The sequence below is a fragment of the Hemiscyllium ocellatum genome, chromosome 9 (assembly GCF_020745735.1).
Source record: "Hemiscyllium ocellatum isolate sHemOce1 chromosome 9, sHemOce1.pat.X.cur, whole genome shotgun sequence".
Lineage (NCBI taxonomy): Eukaryota > Metazoa > Chordata > Chondrichthyes > Orectolobiformes > Hemiscylliidae > Hemiscyllium > Hemiscyllium ocellatum.
In genome coordinates this window covers 51,039,027-51,063,628 of record NC_083409.1, presented here as the reverse complement: position 1 = coordinate 51,063,628, position 24,602 = coordinate 51,039,027, and the positions used below count along the sequence as shown (strand labels likewise).

Genomic DNA, 24,602 nt, shown 5'->3' with positions numbered 1-24,602 from the left:
ATGTCCCACTGCATTTCATGGATGCCAAATTTTGAGTTGTCACATCTAGTTTTCAACTATCCATTTAGCATGGTGGTAGTGTCACACCACACAACATGGTTAAGTTCAATGTGAATATGAGACTTTGTCTCCATTAAGGACTCCATCGTGGTCACTTTGAGCAACACTATCATGGACAGGTGCAGCTGGAACACCTAAATTGGTGTGGATGACGTCAAATCAGATTCCAGACCTTGTCTCATAGCTTTGCCCTTTCAGATTTGGCTAGTTTTGGTCAGTGGTAAAAATCTATTAAGAGCTGAAATGATATGAAGCTAGATATTTCGCTGGTGGGTAATGGGACATATGGACAAAAAATTTGGAAGTAGTTACTTTGTATGTTCTGCTGAAATTAACAGGAGAGGATGAGAGACAGATGCTGAGAGAGCAAGTTAGCGTCTCTCTCTCTCTCTCTCATCCATGCCTGTTAATTTCATCAGAACATACAAAATAACTGTATTTCCAAATTTTTTGTCCATATGTCCCATCACCCAGCAGCATAATATCTGGCTTTATATATTTTGTGCTAGCTAAAAACAGCATGATTGTGGGGAAGAAGAGGGAAAAATAATGTTGTTAGGGTGTAGGGTGAGGAGGAAAGCTTGATACTGAAAGGAAGTCATGTGGAAATCCTAATAGTTGGATGGCATCAGCTGGTCATGCAGTGAGAAACAGGTAAGCTGACGGATGGAAAGAAAATGTTTTGACTTCCTTTTTACTCCTTTGACCCAAGGGCAGTGTTATAAATGCATATAGCTTACCAACAAGTCATTCTCATCTCCTTTCATCAGTTAGAATTTACCTCTCAGCCAACATTCCAGACTTCTCCATCTCTCTCTGAATTAAGGACATAGCCTCTAGAGTAATGGCATAGTGGTATACAAGTCTGAGAAAGGGGTCCTAAAGTCCTCAATATTGACTGATGGTTTCAAATCAAGCATGGGCAGGAAAACTTTGTGCTCATCAGCATTTAGTGTTCTCCCTTCATATACCACTTGAAGAAGCAGTGAAATTCACAACTAATCTTGGAGGAACCTGTTTGGGAGAGGTCACAGCACAGAAACAGATAAGTGAATATTTTTAAGTGTGGCCTACAAAAGTCTACAATAGTGAGTAGAGTCGGTTCATTCTTGATTATATGCTTTACTGAGATATGTCTCTTGATTAAACATAAAAATATAAGCCATAAATATTCAGTATTAAGCAGCGTTTTGTAGAGGACAGTGCTATTTTCTGGGTCTGTAGATTGAAAGAAGCAAAAATGGCCTTTAGTACAGTGATATGTTCTTCTTGTCAGATGTGGGAGTTTAGGGAGAGCTTACATGTTCCTGAGGATTATATCTGCAATAAAAGCCATTGATTGTGAATCCTATCAGATTGAATGGATCAGTTGGAGAGAACGTTTGAGGCAATGAGGAATCTGCAAGAAGAGGGGGTGTGATGGATGGCAGTTAGAGGAAGGGAAAAAAGTTGCAGATGCAGTCATATAGATGGGTTAACTCCAGGAAATGTGAGAGAGGTAGGCAGGTAGTGCAGGAGTATTCTGTGGCTATCCCCATTTCAAACAAGTATGCTGTTTTGGAAAATGTAGGGTGTGATGGATTCTCAGGGGAAGGTAGCACGAACAGCCAAGTTTCTGTTATCGAGACTGGCTCTAACGTAATGAGGCATACATCAGGTTCCGAGAGATCAATTGTGTTAGGGGACCCTCTAGTCCGAGGCACAGATAGACTCTTCTGTGGCCAGCAGCAGAAAATCAGAATGGTGTTGTTTCCCTGGTGCCAAGATCAAGGATGTCTCAGAGAGGGTGCAGAATGTTCTCAAGGGGGAGAGGGTAATTGTACACATTGGACTCAATGACATAGGAAGGGAAAAGAATGAGATGCTGAAGGGAGAATACAGAGAGTTAGGCAGAAATTTAAAAAGGAGATCCTCGAGAATAGTAATATCTGGATTACTCCTGGTGCTGTGAGCTAGTGAGGGCAGCAATAGGAGAGTAGAGGAGCTGGTGTATGGGAGAAGGATTCACATTTTTGGATCATTGGAATCTCTTCTGAGGTAGATGTGACCTGTACAAGGAGGACGGATTCCACCTGTACTGGAAGGGGATTAATATACTTGGGCAGGGAGATTTACTACAGCTCCTCAGGAGGATTTTTATTATTAAGGTTTGGTGGTGGGGGGAACCCAAGGAGATAGTGAGGGAAGAGATCAATCTGAGACTGGTAGAGTTGAAATGAGAACAGAGTCAAACAGTCAGGGCAGGCAGGGACAAAGCAAAGAACAAGGTAGGACTGATAAATTAAACTATATTTATTTCAATGCAAGAGGCCTAACAGGGAAGGCAGATGTACTCAGGGCATGGTTAGGAACAGGGGCCTGGGATATCATAGCAATTACAAAAACATGGCTCAGGGATGGACAGGACTGGCAGCCTGATGTTCTAGGATACAAATGCTACAGGATGGACAGAAAGGAAGGCAAGAGAGGAGGGGGAGCGGGGTTTTTGATAAAGGATAGCATTACAGTTGTCCTGAGGGAGGCTATTCCTGGGGATACATCCAGGGAAGTTATTAGAGTTGAACTTAGAAATAAGAAAGGGTTAATCACCTTATTGGGATTATACTATAGACCCCCTAATAGTCAGAGGGAAATTGAGAAACAGATTTGTAAGGAGATCTCAGTTATCTGTACGAATAACAGGGTGGTTATGGTAGGGGATTTTAACTTTCCAAACATAGAATAGGAGTGGCATAGTTTTCAGGGTTTAGATAGAGAGGAAGTCAAGTGTGTACAAGAAAATTTTCTGATTCATTATGTGGATGTACCTACTAGAGAAGGTGCAAAACTTGACCTACTCTTGGGAAATAAGGCAGGCAGGTGACTGAGGTGTCAGTGGGGGAGCACTTTGGGGCCAGCAACCAAAATTCTATTAATTTTAAAATAGTGATGGAAAAGGATAGACCAGATCTAAAAGTTGAAGTTCTAAACTGGGGGAAGGCTAATTTTAACGTTATTAGGCAAGAACTTTCAAAAGCTGACTGGGAGCAGATGTTCATAGGTAAAGGGACGGCTGGAAAATGGGAAGCCTTTAGAAATGAGATAACAAGAATCCAGAGAAATTACATTCCTGTTAGGGTGAAAGGAAAGGCTGGTAGGTATAGGGAATGCTGGATGACTGAAGAAATTGAGGGTTTGGTTAAGAAAAAGAAGAAATCATATGTCACATATAGACAAAATAGATCAAATGAATCCTTATAAGAGTATAAAGGCAGTAGAACTATACTTAAGAGGAAAATCAGGAGGGCAAAAAGGGGACATGAGATAGCTTTGGCAAGTAGAGTTAAAGAGAATCCAAAGGGATTTTACAAATACATTAAGAACAGAAGGGAGAGAATAGGGCTCCTCAAAGGATCAGCAAGACGGCCTTTGTGTGGAACCGCAGTAGATGGGGGAAGATACTAAACGAGTATTTCACATCATTGTTTACTGTGGAAAAGGACATGGAAGATATAGAATGTCAGGAAATAGATGATGATATCTTGAAAAATGACCATATTACAGAGAAGGAAGTGCTGGGTGTCTTGAAATGCATAAAAGTGGATAAATCCCCATGACCTGATCAGGTGTGCACTAGAACTCTGTGGGAAGCTAGGGAGATAATTGTTGGGCTCCTTGCTGAGATATTTGAATCATCGATAGTCACAGGTGAGGTAAAGAAAGACTGGAGGTTGGCAAACAGGGTGCCACTGTTTAAGAAAGGTGGTAAGGACAAGCCAGGGAACTATAGACCAGTGAGCCTAATGTTGGTGGTGGGCAAGTTGTTGGAAGGAATCCTGAGGGACAGGATGTACATGTATTTGGAAAAGCAAGGACTGATTAGGGATAGCCAATATGGCTTTATGCGTGGGAAATCATGTCTCACAAACTTGATTGAGGTTTTTGAAGAAGTAACAAAGAGGATTGATGAGGACAGAGCGGTGGATGTGATCTATTTGGACTTCAGTAAGGCGTTCGACAAGGTTCCCCATGGGAGACTGATTAGCAAGGTTAGATCTCACTGAATACAGGAAGAACTAGCTATTTGGATACAGAACTGGCTCAAAGGTAGAAGACAGAGGGTGGTGGTGGTGGGGGGTTGTTTTTCAGGCTGGAGGCCTGTTACCAGTGGATTGCCACAAGGATTGGTGCTGGGTCCTCTACTTTTCGTCATTTATATAAATGATTTGGATGTGAGCATAAGAGGTATAGTTAGTAAGTTTACTGACGACACCAAAATTGGAGGTGTAGTAGACAGTGAAGAGGGTTTACCTCAGATTACAACAGGATCTTGATCAGATAGGCCAATGGGCTGAGGAGTGGCAGATGGAGTTTAATTCAGATAAATGTGAGGTGTTGCATTTTGGGAAAGCAAATCTTAGCAGGACTTCTCCACTTAATGGTAAGGTCCTAAAAAGTGTTGCTGAACAATGAGACCTTGGAGTGCAGGTTCATAGCTTCTTGAAAGTGGAGTTGCAGGTAGATAGGATAGTGAAGAAGGCGTTTGGTATTATGCTTTCCTTTACTGGTCAGAGTATTGAGAACAGAAGTTGGGAGGTCATGTTGCGGTTGTACAGGATATTGGTTAGGCCATTTTTGGAATATTGCATGCAAATCTGGTCTCCTTCCTATCAGAAAGGTGTTGTGAAACTTGAAAAGGTTCAGCAAAGATTTACAATGATGTCACCAGGATTTGAGGATTTCAGCTATAGGGAGAGACTGAACAGGCTGCGGCTGTTTTCTCCTGAGTGTTGGAGGCTGAGGGGTGACCTTATAGAGGTTTATAAGGTTATGAGGGGCATGGACAGGATGAATAGACTAGATCTTTTTCTTGGGGTGGGGAAGTCCAGAACTCGAGGTTTAGGGTCACGAGGGGAAAAGATATAAAAGAGACATAAAGGGCAAGATTTTCACGCAGATGGTGGTACATGTATGGAATGAGCTGCCAGAGAAGTGGTGGAAGCTAGTACAATTGCAACATTTAAAAGGCATCTGGATGGGTATATGAATAGGAAGGGTTTGGAGGGATATGGGCTGCATGCTGGCAGGTAGGACTAGATTGGGTTGGGATATCTGGTCAGCATGGACAGGTTGGACCAAAGGGTCTGTTTCCGCACTGTACATCTCTATGACTTTAAGTAATAAGGGCACAGAATGTATTCTGACCTTTGTGCCAATCACCAAACACAGTTTGATGGCACTACCTGATTTGCTGGGTCCTAATTCTAAAACTTCTAGACTAGTCTGGTGGTGTGACAGTCAATCAAGCTAGAAACTTACTGGGCCTCATCCTTATTTATCACAGTTGTATCCCTCTGTAAAAGTCATCTTATGGAGACCAAGCTCCTTCAACTCACAGAGGATGGAATGATCATGGAGGCTTTCTGTCCCATTATAATCTACCTTCCAACTGACATTCAAGTCTTCAAGCCTAAGACTGCAGAGCTTTATGAATGCATATGACCCTTTATAAACAGTAGTTGTTATAGAGGGCAACTTTCATCTTGTTGCCCATTAGGAGTTCATACTGAACTGGATAGATTTGGGGCAAATCCTACGTCAAAACTGAGCTTTCTTGAGACAGTGGGAACCATCAGCTGAAGCAGATGGTAATATGAATTCAGCAAATTCCTCAGTCTACCATTACAATCAAGCCAGTAATCAGTGATGTCTCAGTGTAGAGCCCAGAAAAACCTAAAAAACTGTGACACAAATCTCTTAAAGCTACAATAAACAACTACTTTAGCAAGCTCAGCAGCAGATGCAGCAAGCAGAGCAAAACAATTCCATTGACAATGATGGTGGATACTTAAAAAAAAACCAATGGGAGAATATTCCCATCCTCATTGGTGGAGCCCAATTATGCATATTTACAAGACAAAGCTGAAGCATTCAGCTTTCTCACGAGATCCCCACCACCACAGTTATCACTTAGCCAATGCAATTCACTCTATATAACATCAAAACTCAACTGAGTACATTGAAAGCAGCAAAAACAATGGGATTTGACAATTTTCCGATGTAATGCCAAAAACTTGAATTTCAAAACTAGTTTCACCCCCAACTAAGCTGTTTCAATGGAGTTATGACACCAGATTGACCTCACAAAGTGGAAAGCTGTTTAGCAATGTCCTGTCCACAGAACAAAAACCAAATGCAATCCAGCCAATTACTGCCTCATTGGCCTATGACAAACATCAGCAAATAAATCTACCATGCGATCAAGCTCTACTTACCAACAATTTGCTCACAGATACTCAATTCCTGTTCCACCAATACCATTTGGCTCTGGACCTTATCATAGCCCTAGTCCAACATAAACAAGACTTCAGAGTTTAACTGACAGCAATTGCCCTTGAAATCAAGTCAATAATCGAGTAAGACACCAAGAAGCGATAGTAAATTGACGTCAATAGGGTTCTGGGACAGAGACTCTCTATTGCCTACAGTCACACTGAGCATTCAGGAATATTGTTGGTGGCTCGTCATCTCAGCACACTACTGCAGGATTTCCCACAGGGAAGAGGCCTAAAGACAACATCCTTAGCTGCTTCATCAATGATGTGTCAGAAATGGGGCTGTTTCCTGGTAATTACAAAATGTTAAATTTAATTTTCAATTTCTTGGATAATAAAGTAATCTGTATCATCAACCTGTAACAATATCCAAAGTTGGACTGGACAGTGGGGAAGCAACACTTGTACCACTCAGGTGTTAGCTTCAACAACGGCGGGTTTAACTACCTCACTCTGACATTCCATGACATTATCCTAATCATTGAATCACACACCAATGTCCTTCAAGGATTCCTTGACCTGAAACTTAACGGACCAGACACATAAACCACAGGTGTAAGTTGGTCAGTTACTGCAGATTCTGTGGAAAGAGAGTCTCTTAATAACTCCACAATGTCTTTTCACCTCTACAAGGCCTAAGTTTAGACCGTGATGAAAAAAAAACAAGTCAGCAATCGAGTGAGACACCAAGAAGCAATAGTGAATTGAGGTCAATATGGGAGAGACTGTCTACTGCCTGCAGTCACACTTAGCATTCAGGAATATTATTGATGGCCAGTCGTCTCAGCCCCAATAACTCCGCAATGTCTTTCCACCTCTACAAGGCCCAAGTTCAGATTGTGATGGAATAATCTCCAATTAACTGCACAAGCGCAGTTTCAATAAAACTCATAACACTCGACACCATTCAAGATAAAGTGGTCCACTTGATCAGCACTTTTTAATCACTTTAAGCAGATGAGAACACCACTACCTCAAAGTTTCCCTTCAAGTTACACAGACCAGACTCAGAAACATATCCTTCTTTGTTCTTTACTCAAAAGCCTTAATCCCCACCACCTCTGTAACAACAACGTATTTTCACCACATGGACTGTTACAGTTTAATGCTACCTTTCTTTATTGCAATTAGGAATACATAGTATATGCTGACATTGCCAGCAACACACATATCTCGTAAATTAATATAAAAGTGTGACCTCCAAGAGACGCACTCTTAATTAGCAAGAAGATAAAGTGGATCTTTGGATCTTTGAATTTCTTGGTTTTCAAATAATTAGGGCGGCACAGTGGTCAGCACTGCTACCTCTCAGAACCAGGGACCCAGATTCAATTCCAGCCTCAGGCGACTTTGTGTGGAGTTGGGACATTCCCTCGTGTCTATGAGAGTTTCCTCAGAGTGCTCCAGTTTCCTCCCACAGTCCGAAGATATGCAGGGGAAGTGAATTGGCTATGGTAAATTGCCCATAGTGTTCCAGGATGTGCAGGTTAGATGCATTATACAGGGGAAACGTAGAGTAATGAGGTAGAGGAATGGTTCTGGGTGGGATGCTCTTTGGAGGGTTGGTGTGGACTTGTTGGGCCAAATGACCTGTTTCAACATTGTAGAGATTCTATGATTCTATTCTATGATAATGTAATCATTGGATTTACATGACTAAAACGTTTATTTTAGAACTCCAAATTCCCTTCGACATATTACAAACAATGAGAGAATTGTTATAATTATCCACAAAGTGCTTCATTTCAATCTCAGGAATATTATCCAGAACTCGGAGCAAGCAAGGCATCAAAGAATATGAAGAGAATAGAGAAAACAGGAGAGAATGAGTTGCAATTCCCTCCAAGTGGCACATCATTGTTACTTAAAGGTATATTGCTCATTGTTCCTTAAACTATGCTCAGTCAAATTCCTGGAGCTCCCTCCCTTTCAGTATTATGGGAGTACCCAAAGCACTTGGACTGCCACAATTTCAGATGACAACTCAACACTATTTTCCCCAAGGAATTTTAGGGATGGAGAACAAATGTTGGCCTATCCATCAATACCCACGTCTTGGTGACTGAATAAATAAAAGTAAAATGTTTCAACAACTATGTCTGGCAACAACACAAAAGTAAAATTGAGGTAATTGGAACACTGAGCAAGAAACTAACACTTCAGGACTAAAGGCCTGACAGCAAAATAGAAGCCCCTAATGACTATCTAAAACAAAACCTCACTTTTTGAAAAAAAATCAGAGTCTCTACCTAAGATTTAAAACTGTATCTTCACAAGGTGCTCCTTTACAAATTACAAACAACATCCTTTTAACTTCAAATATAGCATATGGCATTCAAACAAATTACTACTGCTAATCTTTCACATGCTCCCCAAAATTTTATAACTGTCAATACATGTAACTACATTATTTACAAAAAAAAGATAGAAAATGCTGTCTTTGAAGGCATATCACTGCCTTATATCTTAAAATCAGAAGGAGCCCAGCCAACAGCCAAAACTCTAGACATTCGGTAAATTTCTCAACCTTTAAAATGATACAATTGCGAAATGTAACAAAGTTTGTGCTATTGCAAATATCTAGTTCATGATACTGATGTTTCGGAATGTAATATTTATTTTAAAGCTGTAATTGTAGAATAAAAAGGAAAATCCTGATTGACAAACTTTTAATAGCTCTGAAAAAAATATAAGTCAAACAAGCTTGGAATTTACCATGCTCAAAAATAATCAAAAACCAGCTGGTGGGATTACTTAGCCAAATAACTAGAGATGGGATGTTTGCAGTTATTCTAGTAAAATATACAAGTTATTCACATGATTATCCAGAATTAAGGAACACCTCCAAAATGAAGTGAAAAACAAACGAAGATCTGTATTTTTACCTGGGAACATGCTATCTGTATCATATTGCCACGGAGATGGTTGGAGCTTATGGAGATAATTTGTTTTGAGTTTGACTTTGCGAATTTGTGAGCATAGCTAGCAAGCAAGACTGGATGTTTGGAAAAGCACCAAATGGTCAACTTTGGGTCTTAGTGTAGCTTGTAGCCAAGTTGAGTGAAAAAGCCAGAACTATATCTGAAATAGAATAAATACTAGATCCTTCATTCATCATGCAGCCTATGATTGGGAGTGAATGCTCAGAGCAAAGTAAAACTGGAAAGGGAACAACATAACTGGAAGATTTATTTAGTTAGTGGCTAAAGGTAGAAATATACAGGATCCTCTTAATGAAGGGGAGTTAGTACTGTTGCAGTCAGAGTTCAGGAACGATTCTGTATCAGTTTTCACAGTAGAAGATGCTATAAACATCCCAATAGATAAAAGATAAGCAAGGTACTAATGGGAGGAAAGACAAGTCTTCCATGAGGGGCAAAACATTTTACAAACTAATTGGAGTAAAAGTGGCAGGTTGCTAAGACATGATGATTTGGATCCAAAGGTTTTAAAAGAAGTTGTGACAAAGACAGTGGAAGTACTAGTCAAAATATTCCAGAGTTCATTGGAATCTTAGAGGATTCCACAGGATTGAAAAATGCAAGCATGATGTGCTTGTTCAAGAAGAAAGGGAGACAAGAAAGCAGGAAACAATAAACCAGTTATTAGGACAAATACTGAAGTGCATTATTAAGGAAGTAATAGCAGGAAATTTGGAGAACCTTAATACAATCAAACAACATCAACATGGTTTTGTGTAAGGGAAATCATGTTTGACAAATTTACTAGAAGTCTTTGAAGATATAACAAGTAGAAGTGATAAAGGGAAGCTCGTTGGTATGGTGCATCTGAATTTCTAGAAGACATTTTATAAGCTACCACAAAGGTTATTGCGCAAGATTGGAGCTCAAGTAATATTTTATATTGAGGCTTGATTAACACACAGATGGCAAAGAGTTGGGATTAATGAGTCTTCTGCAGGTTGAAAAGATGTAAAAAGTGCAGTGCCACAAAGATCAGTCTCAGGGCCTCAATTTTTTACTATTGTATTAATGTCTTGGTAAAGGGGGCAGAATGTAACATATCCAAAATTGTTGATGATTCAAAAAGTAGGTGGGAGGACAAGTCGTGATAAGGACATAAGGAATCCACAAAGGGATGAAGGCAGGTTGAGTGATTGGGCAAAAGCTTATCAGATAAAATTTAATGCAAGAAAGTCTGAGGACATACAGTTTGGTAGGATAAATTGAAAGATGGACTTTTATTTAAAAGGAAAGTGCAGAGGGACCAGTGTATGAAACACAAAAATAGCATGTGGATGCAGCAAGCAGTTCAGAAGGAAATTGGACTTTTAGGCTTCATTGATGGGGTTAAGAGTTGAAAAATAGGAAACCTTGTTACAACTACAGGGTGCTGATGAGCCTGTACATGTAGAGCTCTGTATAGTTTTGATCCCTGTACTTAAGAAAGGACATATTGCTTTAGATATTGCAAAAGAGATTCACCATGATGATTTCGGGGGTGAAGAGGTTGACTAATTAAAAGTGGCTGGACAGATTCGGTCATCACTCATCTGGATTTAAAAAAATGAAGGGCAATCTTACTGAAGCAGACGAGATTTTCAAGACAGAAGATGTACATGGTTACAGAATAAGGGAACACTGATTTAAAACTGATCCATAAGGGCACTCCTTCTCCCAAATGGTAGCAATGGAATTCTACATTCAGATCACAAAGTTCCGGATGTAAACCTCGCTAAGATCACAAAGTATTTAAAAAGGATTTTTAAGATGTTGGTGACTTGAGGGTTATGATGAACTGGCATGAAAGAGCAGTTGGTACCTGGGGTGGATCAGCCATGAACTTGTTGAATATGGGAGAGGTTTGAGCCAAATAGCATACTCTGCTCCGAATGTCAGTATTAAATCCTTGTCAGCTCGGCTGCAGTTTGAAATCCTAGCAACAGCCTATTGGAAAACAAAAATCTTTTCTGATTTCTTAAACCAATTGCGTAGGAGTAACAGGGTGGCCTGTGCTTTGGCTGTAGAATCTAGAATCATAAAATCAGAAATAGGAAGGTCTCTTGGGCAAAAGTTAATGGAAAGATCTTAATTAAACAAGAAAAGTTAGTTTCTAGTTCTAGCATACTGGATACTAAAACAGTACGTCAGCTCAAATTTTAGCATTACTCAGGGGATGCTGATTGTACTTACCAAAGCCTAAATTTGCTCTTGTTTGCTATGTAAATTAGCAGAACCTACTTGAACAAAACATATCTTGCTGGAACAATTGTGAAACCTAGAGACACTAGTAATAACCTCAAACTTCATTTATACTTTATTATGAATCAGACATCTCCATTCTACATATTAAAGATTACAGAAATCTGTTTAACCTGTCTTTGATTTCTCTAACTATAAACTAGCAACTTCAACAAGTAAGGAAGTGTAAAAACACAAAATTGATTTTAACATGACGCTGTGCAGTACTGTATTATTTGATTGATACTACGCAATTATTGCTCCAAACCAACAAAACGTATTACTAAAACATGCAGTGAATATATTCTTCGGGCAGCAAAATTCCACTCAAAGATGACAGATCTTGTCAGACACATTTTCTCACATTTTCTGGTTTCATTTCTATCTTTGTTGCTGTCGTTATGGTTGCCCTTCCTGCTCCATGACCAACTTTTCATCTATAATTGAGCACATTTAATATCACGGCATAAAATTCAAGTATTAACATTTTTTGAAGAAAATCTGAATATAGAAATGAAAACAAAAACAAAAAGTAATGTGCTGGAAATAAAAATCTAACTCCTTCAGCACTTGAAAATTGAACACATAAATTGAAAGATGGGGTTAACGTATAGCTAGGCGAGCTCAGTTGGTAGATAATGGGATTCGTAACCCAAGGTCAACTCCCACATTAGGCAATTTTTTTTCCAATGAGGGTTGAGTAATTAGATGCAAGTTTTCTGGAGTTCAGAAGGTGGAGAGGTGATCACGTTGAAAAATCCAGAAAAGCGCAACAAAACATGACATGTGCTTTCTATCTCCTAATCTTATCCCAAAGCTGCCGTTAATGGGAAATCCCAGTTTTCTGACCTGTCTAGAACACTTGATGCTCCACTTTGCAACCAAGGTCCTCCAGGGCAGCTTTTGCCAGGCCCTCACAGTCTTATTGAGTGGTCTCATTGAAACATTCAAGATAATAAAAAGGGCTTGACAAGGTAAAGATTGAAATACGGGAACCAAGAATGTCTGCAGCACCTGGTCTGCTCTTGCATCCATGATAAACACCACGTGTGAGATTCTCTATCTTTCTCTACCTGGAAATGTCAAGACTGTTTGACTAGAATAACCAGGAGATCCAGGAGCTACTATCACTAGTGCAAGGCGTTTCTCAAGTGGAAACACCACCAGCAGTTGAAGGAAAAGATGCAGGTACACAAACAAATGAAGGCGGAGGTCCAACAAAACATTGTGACTGAAAGAACAGATGGTGGATGGAATGATGGTGCAAGAAATCCAGGAACTCGCCCACAGCCTTGTGTGCGTGGATTCTTCATTGCAGTGAAGATTACCTAAAGCCCAAGCACCCAAAGTTGTGCCCCACATGGAACGCCACACAATGTGGTGTTCATCAAAGATAGGGAGGCAAGTCAGCACTCTTTAGATGGAACACTTCATGAGTATGAACCAAAACTCATTCCTTGATGTTGGTACCCCTGACCACATAGCACAGCTCCAGCCTGGTCAGCAAGGCCGTCTAACAGCTGTGAACCAACAAGGCCACCAGTACGAGAAAACAGTATTAAAGCATTCTCGATAAGAATACAAGACCACATTTCCCTCATTTGGAAACTGGAGGACATGATAGTTGGTCTCCAAGACCTCATAATTGTGGTCAGCTTCGATAAAGGAGAGAAGGCTGATTGTGTAACTGAAAAAGGGTCTCCCTGCTGTACACATGAAGTAATGTTCCCTCTAAGCGGTGTGGCTATACAGCCACTGAGAGGGTCCTCACATGCGGATCAGAAGTCTGTGCAGTGGCAAGGAGTTAAATGAAAATGGGCCATAGGGATAATCATTGCAAGTATTCTCCTTTATGTCCTTCTCAGAGTAAATGAAGAGCTCCTCCAGGAGAGAAAATGAAGATTCTGTTCAGTAACAGGGAATATGAGCATGTTCTTCACAGCAGGTCCAGAAAGTAGAAAGCAACAAACGCTATAATATGGCCTTCTTTAGCCCCATAAAGCCTTTCAATCTGTCAACTGGGAGGCATTATGGAGTGTTCTCTTCAAATTTTGCTACTGACTGAAAGTCACTACCATTCTTTGTTTGCTACACAACAATATACAAGCCATGATCCTAACGAAAGGACCCACCACAGGTCCAATACATGTGCAAATTTGGGTCAAGCAAGACTGTTTCATCAAATCAATCTTCTCCATCTTCCTTATTGAAACACTCCACCCCACACCCACCAGAGGATCCTACCGGAATGGAGCTTCTCTATAGGATGAGCAAAAAATTGTTTAGCCAACATTGCCTCCAGTCTTGAACCAAGACCCCAACCTCTGTCATTGAGGCTGGAGTACATTAACAATGTTTGCAGGTGTGTACACTCAAGAGGCCAAGTTCGAAATCATCAACGCATTCACTGAGGCACATGAGGAAATGGGCCGTGGGCTAAACATCCAGACATCAAAGATTCTCTACCAGCTTGCTCCCACTACTCAGGGCTCTCCCCCAATAATTCACAGTGAGCCAGTGGAGAAAGTACATCAACTTTCATATCTTAGGAGCGTCCTTTTAGCAAAAGTAGGCATTGGCAATGAAAGTCAACATTGCTTCTAGTGTGCCAGTGAAGCCTTGACTGTGAAAGTAACAGAATGTTTGATGACAAAGACCACAAACCCAGCACCAGGCTCATGGTCTACAAGGCATTAATGCCACCTTTATGTATCAGAGATATGGACAATGTACAGCAGATAGCTCAGATCTGGGGAAAACTAGTGATGTCTTTTCAAAATCCCACAAATTCTTGACAGGTTTAATATTCCAAGATGTGTTCTCCCCATCGAGGCCCTGGTTACTATCAATCAGCTACTTTACCTGCATGCCTGACACAGGACTTCTAAAACAAGCTCTCTGCTCGCAGCTTTGTCTCAGAAAGCAGTTATGAGAAAGGTTGAAAAAACACTTGAAGAGCATCCCTGAAAAAAAGTGCAATGCCCAAGCAACTCATGGGAATGTCATCTTGGACTCCCAAACCAGGGAAAACGTCATGACAGTTCCAACCATCCTGAGCAGCTTCAACAGTTCTATGTGGAAGCCGTGCACTATTTGCAGATCCAGCATTTAACCGTTTAGTCACCTCCGGGATCACAACACCGGAGCAGAACAAAGCCATCCCATCTCAAGGGATTGCCGAAGATGATGCAAAGATACTGAGAAGTCATTGCTGAGTCTTAATTAAGGTATTGTAATCCAAGATAAAATAATGATCAATTAGGACCAAGATGAGGAAAAATTTCTTCTTTTGAAGACTTGTAATTTTTTTGAATTCTCTACCTCAGAGATTGTGCCAGCCATGATCATATTCAATGGCAGAGGAGACTCAATAGACCATATGATCTGCTCCTGCTTTGCGTTCCTTATTTTTTAGACAAAGATCATTCTGCTTTACTGCCTGTGATGAAGAATTTCTATATAAAACATTGAAACTATTTGTCTTGCCTGATGTTGACAGACTGTGAATCAACGAGCTAGAGTCTCAGCTTCAGAGAGGGGGGAGAGTTACCTGGACAGTGTTTCAGGAGACAGTCATACCCCTTAGACTAACTAACTCGAATTCAGTCAGTGGTCAGGGACAGGAGGGTGTGGCTGTAAGTGAGGCAGGTAGAGGGATTCAGGAAGTAGAGTTGCAGGAGCCTCAGCCTCGGTCCTTGTCCAACAGGTTCAAGAGTTTGGCTCTCTGTGTGGATGAGAATGGGGATTACAGGGAGGATGAGCCAAATTACCACAGCACCACAATGCTGGGAGTGATTCAAGTGGGGGGGGGGGGGGGGGGAGGAGGGGTGAAGAGAAGAGAAATGTTGTAATTGGGAGTAGTATAGCTAGAAGCATACACATTGTTGTCTTTGACCAGGATCGAGAGTATCGAAGGTTGTGTTGCCTACCTGGTGCTCAGGTTCGGGATACTGCATCTGGGCTAAAGAAGAACTTGGAGTTGGAGTGTAAAGATCCAGTGGTTGTGGTCCATGTAGAAACCAATGACATATATAAAACTAGGGGAGAGATTCTGCTAAGGGAGAGCTGGGAGTTAAATTAAAAAGCAGAACCAAAAAGGTAATAATCTCTGGATTACTACTTGAGCCACAAGCTAATTGGCACAGGGTCAATAATAGTAAGCGGTCAAATGCGTGGCTCAAAGATTAGCAAGGGAGAAATGGGAGTTTCTTACTGGGTAAGAAAGGGCCTAACCAATGTCCTGTACTTTACCTCTCAACTCTTACACTCAATTGGGTGACCTTATACAGGTTTTTACAATCATGAGGAGCATGGATAGGATAAACAAACAAGGTCTTTTATCTGTAGTTCAGAACTAGAAGGCACAGGTTTAGGGTGAGAGGGGAAAGATATAAAAGGGACCTAAGGGGCAACTTTATCACGCAGAAGGTGATGTGTGTGTGGAATAAGCTGCCAGAGGAAATAGGGGAGGCTGGTACAATTAGAGCATTTAAAAGGCATCTGGATGGGTAAGTGAATAGGAAGGGTTTAGAGGGATATAGACCAAGTGCTGGCAAATAGGATTAGATTAAGTTAGGATATCTGGTTAGCATCGATGAGTTGGACTGCAGGGTATGTTTCCATGCTGTATATCTCTATGACTCTGTGACTTGTTCCGATGGGACCATCTTCATCTAAACTGTGCTGGGACCAGAGTTCTAGCGAATGGCATAACCAGAGGTATAGATAGGGCTTAAAACTAAATGAAGGGAAGTGGGGTGGGGGGTGGTGTCTATAGGGGAAATTAGAAAATCCAAATTAAAGGATGAGGTAAGAGTGCAGAACTCTGGGGAGGTTATTAAAATCACCAGCACACACACAAATAGGACTGAGTGTACTGAATAGGTTAACAATCAAACCTCAAGCACACTGGACAAACAAATGACAATGAGAAGAGGGACTGTTAATACAGGACTGAAGGAGTTATATCTGAATGCATGCAGTATCAGGTATAAGATAAACGAGCTTGTGGCACAGATTGAAATTGGCAGGATTGACATGGTGGGCATTACGGAGATGCGGCTGCAAGACATCAGGATTAGGAGTTGAATATTCAAGGATATACATCCAATCAAAAAGTTAGGCAGGTGGGCAGAGGAGATGGGGTTGCCTTATTATTTAAGAAATGAAATTAAATGGGTAGTAAAAAATGGAGTAGGGTCAGATGGTGTCGAATCGGTGTGGGTAGAATTGAGGAATTGCAAAGTTAAAAAAAAGACATAGCTGGAGTTATGTACAAGCCTCCAAATAGTAATCAGGAGCTGGGGCGCAAGATATGCCAGAAGATAGAAAAGATATCTAGGAAAGGCAAAGTCACAGTGACCATGGGGAATTTCAATATGCAGGTGGACTGGAAGAAAAGAAACTTGTGGAATGTCTATGAGAAGGCTTTTTGGAGCAGCTTGTGGTGGAGCCCATTAGGGAACAGGCAATACTGGATTTAATGTTGTGCAATGGGACAGACTTTATAAGGGAGCTTAAGATGAAGGATCCTTAGGAGGCAGTGACCATCATACGATAGAATTTACTCTGCAATTTGAGAGGGAAAAGATAAAAGTAACGGTATTACAGCTGAATAAAGGCAACTACAGAAGTATGAGAGGGCAGCTGGGTAGAATTGACTGGAAGAGGGCCCTAGCAGGAAAGACAGTGGAATAGCAATGGCAGGAGTTCCTGAGAATAATTCAGGAGACACAGCAGAGAGTCATCCCAAAGAAGATGTGGAGTTTGCACATTCTCTGTGTCTGTGTGGGTTTCCTCCAGGTGCTCCGGTTTCCTCCCACAGTCCAAAGCTGTACAGGTCAGGTGAATTGGCCATGCTAAATTGCCCAAAGTGTTAGGTGCATTAGTCAGAGGGAAATGGGTCTGGCTGGGTTACTCTTTGGAGGGTCGGTGTGGACTTGTTAGGCCGAAGGGCCTGTTTCCACACTGTAAGTATTCTAAAGAAGAAGCATGCTGCAGGAAGGATGAGGCAACGAAGGCTAACTAGGGAAGTCAGGGATAATGTAAGAGCAAAGAAGAAAGCATATAATGTGGCAAAGGGCAGTGAAAAACCAGAGGATTGGGAAGCTTACAAAGCCGAACAAAGGGCAACAAAAGAAGAAATTAGAAGGGAGAAGATTAAATAAGAGGGTAAGCTAGCCAGTAATCTAAAGGAAGACTCTAAGAGTTTATTTAGATATATAATGGGCAAAAGGGAGGCAAAAATGGACAGTGGGCCTCTGGAAAATGATGCAGCAGATAGAACATACAACATTACAGTGCAGTACAGGCTCTTCAGCCCTTGATGTTGCACCTACCCCGTGGAACCAATCTGAAGTCCATCTAACCTACGTTATCCCACTCTCATCCATATGCCTATCCAATGACCATTTAAATGCCCTTAAAGTTGGCGAGTCTACTACTGTTGCAGGCAGGCCGTTCAAGCCCCGACTACTCTCTGACATCTGTCCTATATCTATCATCCCTTAATTTAAAGCAATGCCCTCTCGTGCTAGCCATCGCCATCTGAGGAAAAAGGCTCTCACTGTCCAACCTATCTAGTCCTCTAATTATCTTGTATGTCTCAACTAAGTCAACCTTCTTCTCTCTAATGAAAACAGCCTCAAGCCCCTCAGCCTTTCCTCATAAGACCTTCCCTCCATACCAGACAACATCCGAGTAAATCTCCTCTGAACCCTTTCCAAAGCTTCCACATCCTCTCCAGAACTGTACGCAATACTCCAAATGTGGCAGCACAGCTGCAGCATGACCTCATGGCTCCGAAACTCAATTCCTCTACCAATAAAAACTAAAATACCTGTCTGCCTTCTTAACAACCCTATCAACCTGGGTGGCAACATTCAAGGATCTATGTATCTGGACACCAAGATCTCTCTGCTCATTGACATTACCAAGAATCTTACCATTAACCCAGTACTCTGCTTTCCTGTTACTCCTTCCAAAGTGAATCAACTCACACTTTTTCACATTAAACTCCATTTACCATCTCTCAGCCCAGCCCTGCAGCTTATCTATGTTTCTCTGTAACCTACAACATCCTTCGTCACTATCCACAACTCTACCAACCTTTGTGTCATCCGCAAATTTACCAAACCATCCAGGTCATTTATAAAAATGACAAACACCATGGATCCAAAACAGATCCTTCAGTTACCCCACTAGTAACTGAACTTTCAGATAAATATTTCCCATCAACTACCACCCTCTGTCTTCTTTCAGCAAGCCAATGTCTGATCCAAACTGTTAAGTCACCCTCAATCCCATGCCTCCATAGTTTGTGCAATAGCCTACCATGGGGAACCTTATCAAATACTTTACTGAAATCCATATACATGACATCAACCGCTTTATCCTCATTCACCTGTTTGGTCACCTTCTCAAAGAACTCAATAAGGTTCATGAGGCATGATCTACCCTTCACAAAACCGTGTTGACTATCCTTAATCAGTTTATTTCTTTCTCGATGATTATAAATCCTATCTTTTATAACCCTTTCCAACACTTTACCCACAACTGAAGTAAGGCTTACAGGTCTATAATCTCCTGGGTTGTCTCTACTCCCCTTCTTGAACAAGGGAACAACATTTGCTAACTTCCAGTCTTCTGGCTCTATTCCTGTAGCCAATGACGACATAAAGATCAAAGCCAAAGGCTCGGTAATCTCCTCCGTGGCTTCCCAGAGAATCCTAGGATAAATCAAATCCAGCCCAGGGGACTTATCCATTTTCACACTCTCCAGAATTGCTAATACCTCCTCCTTACGCACTGCAATCCCATCTCGTCTCATAGCCTGTATCTCAGTATTCTCCTTCAGCACATTGTCTTTTTCTAGAGTGAATACTGATAAAAAGTATTCATTTAGCACTTCCCCTTCCTCTTCTGACTCCACGTACAACTTCCCACTACTATGCTTGACTGGCTCTAAACTTACTCTTGTCATTCTTTTATTCCTGATATGCCTGAGGGTTTTCCTTGATCCTATCTGCCAATGAGTTCTCATGTGCCCCCCTGGATCTTCTTAGCTCTCTTTAGGTCTTTCCTGGCTAACTTGTAACTCTCAAGCACCCTAACTGAGCTATTACTTCTCATCCTAACATGAGCCTTCTTCTTCTTCTTGACAAGAGATTCTATTTCCTTAGTAAACCATGGTGCCCGCACTCAAAAAATTCCTTCCTGCCTGACCGGTACATACTTATCAAGGACCTGCAGTAGCTTGTCCTTGAATTAACTCCACATTTCAACTGTGTCTATCCCTTGCAGTTTCCTTCCCCATCCTATGCATCCTAAATCTTGCCTAATCGCATCTTAATTGCCTTTATCCCAGCTATAACTCTTGCTCTAGGGTATATACCTATCCATTTCCATCGCTAAAGTAACCATAACTGAACTGTAGTCACTATCACCAAAGTTCTACAAAATCTAATACGTGGCTTGGTTCATTCCCCAGCTCCATATCTGATGTGGCCTCACCCTTGTTGGCCTATTACAGGAGACCCTCCTGCACACATTGGACAAAAACTGACCCATTTAAAGTACTTGAACTATAGTATTCCCAATTAATATTTGGAAAATTAAAGTCCCTCATAACAACCACCCTGTCACTCTCGCTCCTATCGAGAATCATCTTTGCTATCCTATCCTCTACATCTCTGGAATTATTTGGAAGCCTATAGAAAATTTCCAACAGGGTAACCTCTTCTTTCTGGATGCTAATCTCAGCCCATACTATCTCAGTAGGTGAGTCCTCAAACATCTTTACTGCAACCATAATACTGTCTTTGACCAACAGTGCCACACCACTCCCTCTTTTACCATTTTCTCTGTCCTTATTGAAACATCTAAATCCCAGAACTTGCAATAACCATTCCTGTCCCTGCTCTACCCATGTCTCTGAAAGGGCCACAACTTCGAAATCCCAGGTACCAACCCATGCTGAAAGTTCACCCACATTATTCCGGATGCTCCTAGTGTTGAAATAGAGACACATCAAACCAACTTCTTGCTTGCCAGTGCCGTCTTACAATACTGAAATCTTAGTTCTGACTTCACTACTCTCAACCTCCCGTATACTCTAACTACAATTCTGAGGAGTTGAACAGGTGGCTACAGGGAATGCGCAAAAAGAAGGGTTTTGGATTCCTGGATAATTGGGGCTCTTTCTGGGGTAGGTGGGAACTCTACAAACAAGATGGTCTTCATCTGAACAAGAGGGGTGCTAATATCCTGGGGTGGTGGGGGGGAGAAATTTGTTAATGCTCTTTGGGCGGGTTTAAACTAATTCAGTAGGGGGATGAGGCATATTAGGGGGGCACAAGGAAATGGCTGAGAAACCAAGTGACTTCTTCGCATCAGTCTTCATGGTGGAAGACATGGGTAATATTGCAAAAATTCAAGAGTGTGTGGGAGCAGAGCTGAGTATGGTGACCATCAGCAAGGAGAAGGTGCTAGAAAAACTGAATGGCCTGAAGGTGGATGAATCACTTGGATCAGATGGACTACACCCCAGAGTCCTAAGGGACTCAGCTGAAAAGATAATTGAGGCATTAGCGGTGATCTTTCAGGAGTTGCTAAAATAGGACAGTGTCCCAGAGGACTGGAAAATCACTAACATAACACCCTTGTTTAAAAAGGGAATAAGGCAAAAGACAGACAATGACAGACCAATTAGGCTAACCTCAGTCATGGGTTAAGATTCTGGAATGTGAAGGATGGGATTTCTGAATACTTGGAAGTGTATGGTAAAATTGGGCAAAGTCAGCATGGTTTCATCAAGGGTATGTTACCTGACAAATTTGCTAGAATTCTTTGAGGAAGTAATAAGCAGGTTAGACAAAGGAGAATCTTCGAGTAAAAAGTGAGGTCTGCAGATGCTGGAGATCAGAGCTGAAAATGTGTTGCTGGTTAAAGCACAGCAGGTCAGGCAGCATCCAAGGAACAGGAAATTCGACAGGAAATCAGGACAAAGGAGAACCAATGCATGTTATCTAACTGGACTTCAGGAAGGCCTTTGACAAGGTGCTACTCTGGAGGTTACTGAGTAAGATATTGGTCATGGTGTCAGAGGCAAGATGCTGGCATGGATAGAAGCTTGGCTGTCTGGCAGAAACAGAGTGTGGGGATAAAAGGGTCCTTATCAGGATGGCACAAGGTGACAAGAAGCGTTCTGCAAGGCTCAGTGTTGGGACCACAACATTTCACTTTATACATTAACAATCTAGATGATGGAACTGACTACATTTTGGCTACGTTTGCAGACGATACAAAAGAGAGACAGATAGCACTGGGGAGGCGGGGAGGCTGCAGACATATTTGGACAGATTAGGAGAGTGGGCAAAGAAGTGGCAGATGGTGTACAACATGGGAAAGTGTAAAGTCATTCACTTTGATAGGAAGAACAGAGGTGTGGACTATTTTCTAAATGGGGAGAAAATTCAGAAGTCTGAAGTGCAAAGAGACTTGGGAGTCCCAGTCCAGAATTCTCCCAAGGTAAACTTGCAGGTTGAGTCAGTAGTTAAGAAGGCAAATGCAATGATGGGCATGAACTTGGACTTGAATATAAAAACAGGGATGTACTTCTGAGGCTCCATAAGGCTCTGGTCAGGCCACATTTGGAGTATAGTGTGCAGTTTTGGGCCCTTCATTTCAGGAAGGATATACTGGCCCTGGAGGGTGTTCAGAAGAGGTTCACGAGAATGGTCCCAGGAATGAAAAGCTTAACATTTGAGGATTCGGAGTTTTTACCCTATTGAATTTAGAAGCATGGGGGAGATCTAATTGAAACATACAGAATACTGAATGGCCTCAATAGAATAGATATTGGGATGTTGTTTGCATTGGTAGGAGAGACTAGAGACTGAGATAATAGCCTTAGAATAAAAGGGAGACCTTTTAAAACAGAGATAAGGAGAAACTTCATCAGCCAGGGAGTGGTGAATCGATGGAATTCATTGCCACTAAAGGCTGAGGAGGCCAGGTCATTGAGTATATTTAAAACTGAAATGGATAGGTTATTGAGTACAAAGGGGGTCAAGGGTTATGGGGAGAAAGCAGGAGAATGAGGTTGAGAAACTTATCAACCATGATTGAATGACAGAGCAGACTCAATGGGCTGAATCGCTTAATTTCTGTTTCTATGTCTTATGATCTTATAATGTATTTTGAAGATTTTCTGTTTTTATTTAAGCTTCATGTTGCACTTCCCGATGAATGTTATTTTAAGATTAGATTAGATTACTTACAGTGTGGAAACAGGCCCTTCGGCCCAACAAGTCCACACCGACCCGCCGAAGCGCAACCCACCCATACCCCTACATACACCCCTTACCTAACACTACGGGCAATTTAGCACGGCCAATTCACCTGACCCGCACATCTTTGGACTGTGGGAGGAAACCGGAGCACCCGGAGGAAACCCACGCAGACACAGGGAGAACGTGCAAACTCCACACAGTCAGTCGCCTGAGTCGGGAATTGAACCCGGGTCTCAGGCGCTGTGAAGCAGCAGTGCTAACCACTGTGCCACCGTGCCGCCCACCACAACATAGCAATTTAAACAAAAGTTTATCAATTGGCAAGTAACTTTATAATTTCTTACAGCATAATGATTCAGAATAATAGAAAATGTAGCTTAAAATGAAAACAAAGAAACAAAGAAACTTTACAAAAGATTTTTGTCTCCCTACTTGCTAACAAGATAACAAAGGTTTGTTTCATTATGATACCTACAGTTTACACAAGTAGCGAGTCTGCTTGGATTGATGCAATGTTCTACAATTTTGTTGCATGAATATTAGAACTTATCATTTAGAGAAAGGAAACGTAAAACGTGAATTATTGGCACTATCAGCTAGCACACAACTTGCTGCACAATTATCAAATTACACTTGGGAACTACCTGCATTCAAAGGTAGTTGCCAACTTCATTATACATTTCTCCTGGACAGCTAGGTGCTCACCTCTGAATTCCTGTCAGTAGTTCTTTTACAGCAGGCATCAATCTTTGCAGGCTCTGAAATGCTTCCTCAGGAAGTGGCAGCTTGCTGTCAGTTACAACAGTTAACGGGTTGTGAGGAAGGTTGAAGGTTGCAAAAATTAACGAGCTGGTGGAAAAGAAAGTAATCTCACAATCTCATGAGCTGTCATACAAGATCAAAGCAAAAGCAATTTATTTTATATGAATATGAAAGATGAATATTTTATTTACAGGATTGCTCGCACAAGTTAATAAAAACTCTCACTTGTTAGTTAGGAAGCAGATTGTCATTTCTGGGAATGTCAATTTGGTGGTTTGAAGTTTAGCGGTTTGAAGTTTGGCAGTCATTCAGTAAATACCATTAATAGTTGGTTTACATTTCACAAATTTCAACTTTACAAGATAACATCTCAAAACCCAAGTAACAGTTCATCCAGTTTCTCCACTCCAGTCAAAATGCTTACATCATAGCAGCATATAGAGTAAAGTTAATTGCTTTGGGAAACAGCCAAGAATGTGCCTAAATCAAAACTGCATATAGTTACTTATATGTTCATCAGTAAATAATGCCTTTTTACCTGTATTTGTTTATTATATTCCATACATTTTCAAAGGTGGCCCAGATTTGTTGAATTCTGTTCACATCTTGTGAGTTATCTATCTCTGACGTGGGGCATCCACTGATACAGTTGAATGGAAAGACAGTCACATTTCTTCCTGAATCTGGATTTAAAGGTGGCGCGAATGGAATTTCCAACTTTTCAGAAGACCCTTGTGACCATTCTGGCAATGTTGAAGTTAGTTCATTTTTGCTGCAATACTTTACAACAAGGAGAAAGAAAAATGATTTCTAACCTTAGACCCCAAATATTCATCCAATTTTAATTTTTTTTTAAATGAGGGAAGGTACTGACTCTTTTGTCCAGTTGTGGTAACTTACTTTCAATTCATAGCCTGACAAGGGAGCCCACAACTCCCCACTCCCAATACCTCTTTCCTACCCACTTCCGAAAC

General features: G+C 41.3%; 1 protein-coding gene across 4 annotated transcripts in view; it reads right to left on the bottom strand.

Moving 5' to 3' along the window:
- swt1 (SWT1 RNA endoribonuclease homolog) overlaps nucleotides 1–24,602 on the bottom strand; it is a 140,556-nt gene that overhangs the window by 11,120 nt on the left and 104,834 nt on the right. For all 4 annotated transcript variants that reach the window (XM_060829746.1, XM_060829749.1, XM_060829748.1 and 1 more), the window contains 2 exons: nucleotides 24,167–24,408; nucleotides 23,572–23,715 (listed from right to left, as the gene is read on the bottom strand). In XM_060829746.1, the coding sequence (XP_060685729.1) occupies nucleotides 23,572–23,715; nucleotides 24,167–24,408 (386 nt within the window). The remainder of the gene's footprint in view (nucleotides 1–23,571; nucleotides 23,716–24,166; nucleotides 24,409–24,602) is intronic.